The sequence below is a fragment of the Acromyrmex echinatior genome, chromosome 15, assembly GCF_024713525.1.
Source record: "Acromyrmex echinatior isolate Ae372 chromosome 15, ASM2471352v2, whole genome shotgun sequence".
In the NCBI taxonomy this organism is placed as follows: Eukaryota; Metazoa; Arthropoda; class Insecta; order Hymenoptera; family Formicidae; genus Acromyrmex; species Acromyrmex echinatior.
In genome coordinates this window covers 891,626-902,099 of record NC_141866.1, presented here as the reverse complement: position 1 = coordinate 902,099, position 10,474 = coordinate 891,626, and the positions used below count along the sequence as shown (strand labels likewise).

Sequence of the window (10,474 nt, the reverse complement as noted above, 5' to 3'; positions counted from 1 at the left end):
ATTGTAAAACACTACATTAACCCATTTTTTGTGAATTTCTTAAAAATAGACAAACTTGAGTTGAAATAATTGAAACAATCTAGCTATAATAATAGTAACACTTGCATAAACAATCGCCAAAATTATTGAATATATATATGTATCGAATTCTAATGTATAAAATCTTTAATTGAAATAATGTATTTTTTAAGTTATTATTTTTTTTCTTATTAATATATAATAGCAACAACATAAATTTGTTCAGTCAGTATAATTACATTATAATTATAAGACACGCATATTTACTGCATTTTCAATAATAATAAAACAATACGTGTATTATGCAGAGTAGATATCTCAGAAAGAAAGTTGCAAAGTAGAGCAGAGAATTTTTTTCTGTGGCAAATTTTTAATTTTAGAACATCATATAATGAATACGGTTTCCACGTTTATATAAATGTGAATTTTTGTCTCACATTTTTCATCAGCTCTAAAGTGTGAAAACTTAAAATCACATTCAATTGGCGTTGATTAACAAGAACCTAGGAATGCAGTGTCAGCATTTGTAGGGTAACCTCAGCGTGAAATTTTACGAAACGCCGGAAATATTTCTTGCACACACATTTGCAGACAACGAAATTGCAGAGCGAGAAAATGTAGCATAATGATCGCCTTCGTGATCACTCTACGTGAACGCGAGGCGGCGAACATTACTAAACACATGTCTTTAAGCGCCAATCGATGACCATACTTGGAATATTTTCAAGAATCAAGGATATATTTTTTAAGATTCCTAGCTAGGTTGTTAGATGAATCGATGACCAATAAAAAAGAAAAGGCAGCAAAGATTTGCTGTTAAAAGGCAACATATCTTTTATTATTGTAAATACTTTATAGGTGCTATTGACTTTTCTTTATTCCACAACTTTCTCTATTTCAGAAAACTTTAAAACCAATCAAGAACATTGCGCCGTTACATTGCAAATTTAAAAAGAATGATGTTAGAAATGCAAATAATGTGGATATCTTCTATTATATCTTCTTCTTTAATTGCGCGTATGAGAATATATTGCTAAATTATTAATAACTGAAAATTAAGTAATTTTGGCAATAATTTACATAAAAGGACTCTTGTTGCGAGTATTACGATTATATATACATATAACTGAATAATATTCCTTGGCAAGCTGCCTCCAAATGATTGCCTGTCGAATGAAATTAGATCTGACCTGCCTTCCACAATGAACGCTCGCGACGCACAATATAATTATTGAACTTAAAATTTCGTACCGTTACTATATATGTATTGTATTGCATAAAACACTATGACACGTAAAGTAATATAGGTACGTCAATTTTTTTATTATCCTCGAAGACGCTTGCATAGCTTTCTTGTCAGACATATCACCCGGGATTGTTGATCAAAAAAGCAAAATCATCAAAAATTAAAAAAAATCGCGATCCGAAGACTCGGCCAGTTATCTTATTTTATTCTTATTCCCTGAAAATTTGGATTATAAATAACAGATTTTAAAAAATTTGGTGTTAGGATATAGAATTTTAACGTCATAAAATGTAATACGTAACATTTAGGTGCCAAAAAATAGGCCAAAGGATTGAAGCTACAAAACTTTAAAATTTGAAATAATAATAACGCGCACGCGTTATGAATTATATAATAAATGGCCGGTCGTTTTGTCGTGTTCAAGACCACCGACGAGATACTATTATTAAAGACCGATATTTATATTAGTCGGACCTTGTATTTAAGATGTTTTAAGTACAGTCGTAAAAAATCACGAACCAATCAGTGAGTCGTATTAAATTATTTAAGACAATCTTGAAATAACAACGGGCTATGAATATCATTCAAAGACCATTGGCCCTGGGCAAATTTCATAACTATAAGGCCCCGGGGGCCCGAAGATAATTAAAGAACAATGACATTACCGACAATTAATAAAAATTTACAATTATTAACGTAAATATTTCGATAATTTATCATTAAATTCGCGATTTTTGATTATATAAATATGCTGTATAAATAAGCACGTATATTTTTAATGCTATAATATCTTATATTGCTGAACAATTTTTTCTCTGAGGAAAAAAATATTTTATATATAATTATATAAAATTATATATATATAAAAATATATATAATTTTATATAATTGTATATAATTATATATTTATATATCATTATATAGAATTATATATCAAACGTGTCCATTTAAATACAAATATATAAAATTATATATATATAATTTTATATAATTTTATATAATTATATATAAAATATTTTTTCCCGGGCAGTTATCATCTATATATAATATTGATAATCTTGATAATCAAACTCAGATGATAACATTAAAATCACAGTTTTAAACAAAAATCGAGTATTATTAAATTTTCAACACACACACACACACACACCATATATATGCATTTCTATAAAACTAATAAATCATGAAATTAATACCGTATTATCAGTTTCTCTTAATCACTTAAATTTTAACAGTCACGTAAACTTCCATAAGCGCCGAACGTATCTTCTCACGGTGGGAGAGATGATAACTATAGAGAAAAAAATTGTAATTTTGCAGCAATAAATAAGATTATTACAGCATTATAAGTTTGCATACTCACTTATAGAACATTTACATAATAAATTAAAACTCATCAATTTAATGATATCTATTATATCCAAATATTTAATGTTATTCTAATGATGCAAGTCTATATCAATTGTCGATAATATCAGCGTTCTTCAATTACCTCCGAGCCCTTGGGACTCTTTTTGTATATATGGACACCGACGAGATACAAACATATATTAAAGTCAATTTTTTGACAAATTTTCATCCGTATGAAAAGGGCTCCGAGGGCCTGGAGGAATTGAAAAACACTGATATTATCGACAATTGATATAAATTTGCAATTATTAACATAAATATGTACATAAGATATCATTAAATGATTTTTTGTTATATAACTGTTCTATAAATAGGTATGTATACTTAATGCTACAATATCTTAGATATTGTTACGAAATTATAATTTTTTTTCTCTACAGTTATCATCTCTATTGATAATCAAACTCGGAGGATAACATTAAAATCATAATTTTAAGTAAAAATCGAGTATTATTGAATTTTAAATACATGTATATGTCTACGAAACTAATAAATCATGAAATTAGTAATATATATATATTATCGGTTTATTACTCTTAATTAAATTTCAACAAACACTCCCGTAAGAATGTCGATCTTTAATAATATCTCATCGGTGATCAAGACTATTCTAGAAATTACTCATACCGACACTGATCATTGCAAGCGATTATGAAGAATAGAGATCAGTAGGCCTATAATTCTGTAATTCTATAACAATAATTTTGGCATATGGATGTCGTTGCGCAGGTATTTTATTTTTTTAGGTGAAGTTGCGCAACAACAGTATAATGATATTGAACTATCATTAAGAATAGATCTACAGGAGAATGAATTTATATATGGATAGATTATAAGTTCAAAAATGGTCATCTGAATTAGTTTGATTTAGCTAATCGAGATGTCGCTTCCGTTTTACGACCATCCTCGCCGTTCTCAAGACAGATTATCAGATCGCACGGTAATATTCACTGATAGGTCAAGGATTGATATTGATGGCGGATCGAGTGGATATTGTTGGCATGGCTAGTTGGAGCTTAAACGAGTTTGTCACATTTAATTATAAATTATTAAATGTTACTTATATATAGCCGAGGCTATCACCTTACTGACAGTCCTAAAACGTAGCATCTCTGAGCATGTTAACTTTACAATCTTTTCGGATTCCAAGAGTATTCTCAGCTCTCTTCAAAACATTCGCAAACTTAAACATCAATCTCATGTAATTCAAAAAATCAATCATGTTATTGCCGAGTGTAATGAAAAAAATCGAATTGATTTGGATTCCGAATTGAAGCTCATCTTAATATTCAAGAAAACGAAAATGCGGACGTGTTAGTCAAGAGGACCGCCTCTGAAGGTGATTTGTTGGAAGTGGAGGTACCTTATTCGGATATTACTAGTATTTTTAAAACCCAAAGCAATAAAGATAATGAAGATTTCTTATAGGAATTAATTATTCTTAGCTAGATATCAAAAGACTGAATTCTATATTAGCTTCAAAAATGCTCCATCGCTGATCTCACCTGCGATATTCAATTAATGCATTAGGTATCATCGTGTCGTCTTCTATTATTAATTTTTTTTTGTTTGTCATTTCATACTCCTATTTAAACAGGAAAAAAATTCCCTTGAAATTAATTCCCATAGATTCTTCATACAACGGTAAGATTTTCGTGAAAGAAAAGAATTGTGGAGTTTTCCGGACGTAACAATTATAATTAGATGCATTTTTTTAAACAGGATACTGAATTCGATATCAAACATTCGTGATAATAAATAGTAAAGCAGAAATATTAAAAGAAGCAAGCATATGATTAATGAGAACAAAATAATTTTTTTTGTTCCATACAAGTAATGCTAACGTCATCTGTTTTTATAATAGCAAGAAGAAGATAATGTTGCTTTTGTCTGAATAATTCTCTGTGGGATTAATTTTGGCATTGAGAATCACGCAATGACGATAATAATATTATCATTTATTTAACATATTTATAAATACTTAACGTCTTGACAGTTATGAACAACAATAATACTATTTAATACCTAAACTTCATATGTGTAAAAAATAAAGCGAAATTAATGAATTGCTACCAATAAACATTGTAAATTTATAATTTGCAAATAGGTGATTAATTTATTAAAAATTTTAACTGCAATAATTGCAATTAACATGGTAAAGTTTGCACGAAAGAATTGTATATTTTAAAATTGAAGGAAGAATATAATATATTCGGAAACATCATTCTATATAACGATTATATAAGTTATATAACGATATAGACCATATATGAAATACTTCTAGCAATAGATATTGATTCTAATAGTATTGCTAATATTGATTTGTTGCTGAGTGGTTAAATGCGCTTATGAACATTGATTAGCATCACTTTGCTCCCTTGAAAATAAACTGTAAGCCATATACATGAGTTGTTTTCCATTTGCACACAAGTGAATTCAGACTGAGTGTGAAGTGAGTTGAGTATTTCATACTCTGATTAATGACGTCATTATTTAGTTTGGTAAAAAAAAAGTTATTACATGACAACACAGGTTCGAATTTCACTTTTAAAGTGAATTTACGAGACTCACTAAAGCACACTCGATCTTGTGCAGATTGAGTATAGAGAAAAACTCAATTAAATCTCACTTGTCAGAATGTAAAAGGAACGCGCATTCAACTGAGTTATGACATCACAAGTAAGAATTATCTGAGAATCGGTGGAAAGTAACTATGGTAGTTCAACAAGGTAGATTGATTCAAGAAATTCTGACATTATAGTAATCTGTCATCGCATGTAATTAAGCCGTCTGGTAGTATCTATGATAGAGACGTTTGTTCACATTACGTTGTCTAGCTCAAAGAGAAAATTAATCATACATATTTTCTCACGGAGCATCAGATGTATAGACTATGATTGTTTATAAAGTAAAACATTGTCAATTTAAAGTAATATTAATTTATCTCAAGTGCATATCCATTATAAATAGATCCGATAAAAGAGAAAAAAAGAAAAAAGGATCAAATAAGAATGTAAAAATTGTACTAAATCAATCTAGACAATACCAACGAATCATTATTATGATTATATGATAAGATTTGATGCCACAGCAATTGTACTAAGGATTTATGTGTCAGGTAGTGAATTGTATTGCATTCATTCACAAATCAGGAATAGATCCATGTTTCATTCAGAAAATTCTAACGCAAGAGTAGTGAACACTATTATTCAGAAATAATTTGCTTGAATAATGGCCACCGTAGAAGACATAACGCGCACGTAATATCACAGAAGGAAGTACAAGGAATCTAACTAGATTTTATCTTCGTTTCTGCTCCAGCGACGCGTCTCGCGCATTCATTCCTCTGACGCTCGTTCTAACTGGTAGTTGCAATCGTAGTATAATTGTTCTTGAGCACTGTGAAAAATTCATCTGTTCTTTTCATGTTAGAAAAAAAGATGGTTGTGACCTTCGGTGTATAGGTAAACATTCATTCTTAGGCAAAGTCGATGTCGCAATGCTGGCTCATGCGGATGCACCTTAAGTTTATCTCCCTAATTGAATTATCAAGTGACGAAGGATTTTAAGTAGCTCTAATATAAAAAAAAACAGCGTGGATTTTGCTCAAAATCATATAAATGGGCGAATGAGAAGAGTCACCGTTATGTACCAATAAAGAGACAAACAGGGAGGAAAAGCACGATCAAGTATTAAAATCTCTTAGTTTATGTTCATGTGTCTGCTTCTGCAATTAATCTTGATTATGATTTTATGACAGACATTAATTTTCCTGCCATTATGCCATCGAATTTTGCAATTTGCCACTTTATAAGTTACAATACAAGAAGATAATTACTCAATTATTTTTTAATGTCCAGATTATTTAACCCTAAAAAAAAATCTTTTTAAGAAAGAAAAAAATATACGCCAAATGTATAAAAAAAAGTATCGAATGTTATATTCGATCGAATATTCTTTTTAATAAAAAATGTATATGAAATAAATGCAATTAACTAAGTATTGTATTTTATAACGCAAGACACATAAGATAGATTAAAAGTGATTAAAATGGTCAATTAGATTATAGTGAAACTTGGCGTACAATAACGTTTACACTTCAAGCGGTCAAATGAATCGTTTTTTGTATTTTTATGCACTTGGCGTCGCGACGCTATTGCGTCGCTTGATTACTTTTAAATCGATTTTTTGAATGCATTTATTTCGAATTGACGTAATATTAAATTTTGTATACTTCATCCACATATTTTTACATAATGTTTATCAAACGTGTAAAACATTCAGGTAACTGTTTGTTGGATGTATTGTAATTATTTTGATGTATTGTAATTATTTTATATATTATATTAATATATATTTTTTATTAATTATCGTAATATATAATTTGTTATTGGTTAAAATTTTTATAAAAAAGATTTGTAAAGCATAGAATGTAAGTGATCGAGCAACCGGTTTGCAAGCAATCAATAAATCGTACGTGGACTAATAGAGCGCATTTTCTTTCTACTTGTCTAAGTAATATGTCTAAGAAAATATCTAGATATAATATCTAATGAAAATGTACACAATCATACGATGTACGTTTCTTTTGCATCAATAAGATCTTTTTGTAGAGAATAATATATCTTCCTAGAATCTTTCAAATCCCATGAATAATTGAGTACAGCAAAATAATAGTTGACATTTCCATAGAGATAATCTTAGATTTGAAGGCTAAGCAAATTAATAAATATTCGATTGTAATTTGTTGAAATTATTAAAGGTACAAAATTCTTCTTTAACGCATGTTTACAATTTATTTAAAAATTTTGAGAAAGTATCAAAATTTTCAAATCACGGTAAAGCGGTCATAGGCAATACTTTGTAAATTGCAATGCATACTGGAGATATTATCATTATCGAATTTTGCTCACATTATGCACTACGCCACATGAATATTGAATTCTTGAAGACGACGAGCAGGCAAGTAACACAATGTCAACAGGTTTCTCGATTATTGTGCAACCAATCGATTTAGGCATCGCGCGGAAAGGTCAAATCGACTTGAACTTACTTTTAGCAGAAGATTCTATTCTAGCCGGCATCTTCTCTCTTGTTTTTTCCCTCTTTTTCTTTGTCCTTTCTTGTCCCCATGGCTATAGAACCCTGGCTTTTTCTCGTTTTTGGGTTTCTTTACCTTACAATCAGGGAAAGTGGGGATCTACGGTTTCGTATAAAAACGCATTCGGATCTCATTGCGATCACACTCGAAATCTCATCACGTTCCTCCATTGGATCCACAGATTCGAGCCATCCGATAAAATGAAATTCCTCGTGAGTTCTATATTTTTCTTTACTTTATCTTAAATTCTGAGATTTATAAATAAATTGTTAATCCGTAAAATTAATATCTCGTCAAAATATTTAATATTACTACTATTAATTAAATTCTAATTGATTCTGCATTTTCCAATTTAAATCTTTAAAATTTTTACAAAATCTTTAACCAACTTAATTTGATTAATTGTTAGTATATATTTTAATATATAGAATAAGAAGACACTTTTAAATTTTCAGTATTCTTAGATTTATCAATGCCAGCCTTTAACTTGGACTAATTCTCGGAGAGAATTTTCCGTTCGTTGAGATCTTCTCTAATTTTTGCGAAAACAGCTTGTTACGATTCTGATCTAATTAATGCCTAATTAATCGCGAAAAGAAAGTTAATTATGATAACAGATCAATTACAATAAATTACAATAAAGCGGGAACTTAACCCGCTTACATACAGATATCATTATTTAATTAATACTTTGATATTCACTTCTTTTCATGGATTTACGAATCCTGTAATCTTTTTTTGCAGCGCGCAGTATTGCGAGAAAGTAGCAATCTTTTGCCTAATATTTTCTGATCGATAACAATGAATTTACATAATCGACGTATATAACTCTTAAACAATAAAAATATATGTTATTTAATTGGCACATTTTGCGTGTTTGTCAATTAATAATATAACTTAGTCATGATAATGATGTTATAAATCTTTATACAACATATATCAGTTTCTTTGTTCATTTTTTTTTAATATTTTGTTTATTCTTTTTCAGTTTTTTTTTTATATTTCTTATTTTATTCAGTAGATTCAATATTTTGAAATATCGATAAAAATCCTCTATAATTATTTGTTAATAATTCAAAGTAAGTTTATAATCACGCAATCAATCTTATATCTTTATATGTGGAAATATCGGAAATATTTTGCTATGTAAGAATTAGGCTAGATATAGATGTAAAAATAATTATGTTGAACCATAAAGATAATTATGTAGGACAAACAAGCATGATAATATTATAAAAAGTTTTGATCTATCAATGAGTTTGATAATTCAATATAATTATTTAGATAGTCCAACATAATTATTTTCAGATCTGTATTTAGCTCAATTTTTTAAATTAAATAAAATCATTCTTTCCGCGTAGGAAATGATAAAAAAATTATTTCCATCGCTTGTCCTATTACATTATTGTCTATATCTCATTTTAATTGTTATTTTAGATTGTGACTCTGGCTCTGGTCGCCATCGCTTTGGCACAACAGCAGTACCCGCACTCGCCTGTACAATCGGTAGCCGCGATTCTGAAGCAAGCGCAGGATATCTCGCCGGAAGGATCTTACAATTACGCCTATGAAACCGAGAACGGAATCGCCGTTTCTGAGCAGGGCTCGCCACAACCCGTTGGACCTAAGGGCGATCCTGCGGTCGTCGCCCAAGGTCAATTTCAGTATACCGCTCCTGACGGTACCCCCATTGCCCTCCAGTACACGGCCGACGAGAACGGTTTCCACCCGCAGGGTACCCATTTGCCGATCGCTCCACAAGTACCCGAGCAGATCCAAAAAGCCATCGCATATGTTTTAGCTCACCCACAGCCCGAGAACCAGCAATAAATAATCAGTGACATTTAGTAACATCTTCGGACAAAATGCTTATCTTTTGTGCCACGCGAATCATAGACACAAAGTGTTTTGTTAATATATAAATACAAATATTCTTCAAAAATTTTTCGGCGTATTCATTTGTCGACCCAATAAATTGGTTAAAATTTTGTTGCGTAGAATAATAAAATCAAAGATGTTATTTTTATGATGCACTTGTTCAACTTTTATTTATTAATTTACGCAAAGAACAATTTTGTTGAAATATCTAACATTTTAATTAGATATAGATTTGAAAATAATTTTATTGGACTATAAAATAGTTATACTTAAAATAATTATGTAAAAATTTCAAATATGATGAATAAAAAGATTTGAAAACATTTTAAAACGTTCTGCTCTAATTATTTTGATAGTTTAACAAAATTATTTTGGAAGTCTGTATTTAGCTAAATCTTTAGGTATACGTCACCAAAACTGTTCTTTCCGTTATAATAGAAATAAATTAGTATGATAAAAAAAATTAGATGTATTGTATTATTTTTCCAGACAATCATGACTATTTCCATCTTGAATTTTATTCAAATATAATAATTTAATATATTGGGTCGGGGAAAAAATTTCTTCGTATTTTTTAATTCAAAATTGTATATATAATATCTTCGTCAAAAATAAATGAAATTTCAATTTAAAAAGAGAGTTTTAAAGCTTTAAATCTCTACTTTCGAAAGATTACTATATTTTTTCAGTTTCTGTGAGTTCTTTGATAATTTTTACATCAAAAAAACTGTGAGTTGAAAAAGATGAAAATTTTTCTTTTCACTTTGAGGGTCTCTCACGTGTCCAAAAAAAAATTTACAAAAATTTTCAACTACCTATCG

At 29.4% G+C, this 10,474-nt stretch overlaps 1 protein-coding gene across 1 annotated transcript; it reads left to right on the top strand.

Moving 5' to 3' along the window:
- The first annotated feature begins 7,960 nt into the window (after nt 1-7,960).
- On the top strand, nt 7,961-9,717 carry LOC105151256 (endocuticle structural glycoprotein SgAbd-1). The gene is made up of 2 exons (XM_011064858.2): nt 7,961-7,987; nt 9,213-9,717. Exons 1-2 carry the CDS (start codon nt 7,976-7,978, stop codon nt 9,603-9,605), a joined length of 405 nt encoding a protein of 134 aa, XP_011063160.1. The 5' UTR covers nt 7,961-7,975; the 3' UTR covers nt 9,606-9,717.
- The last annotated feature ends 757 nt before the right edge of the window (nt 9,718-10,474 follow it).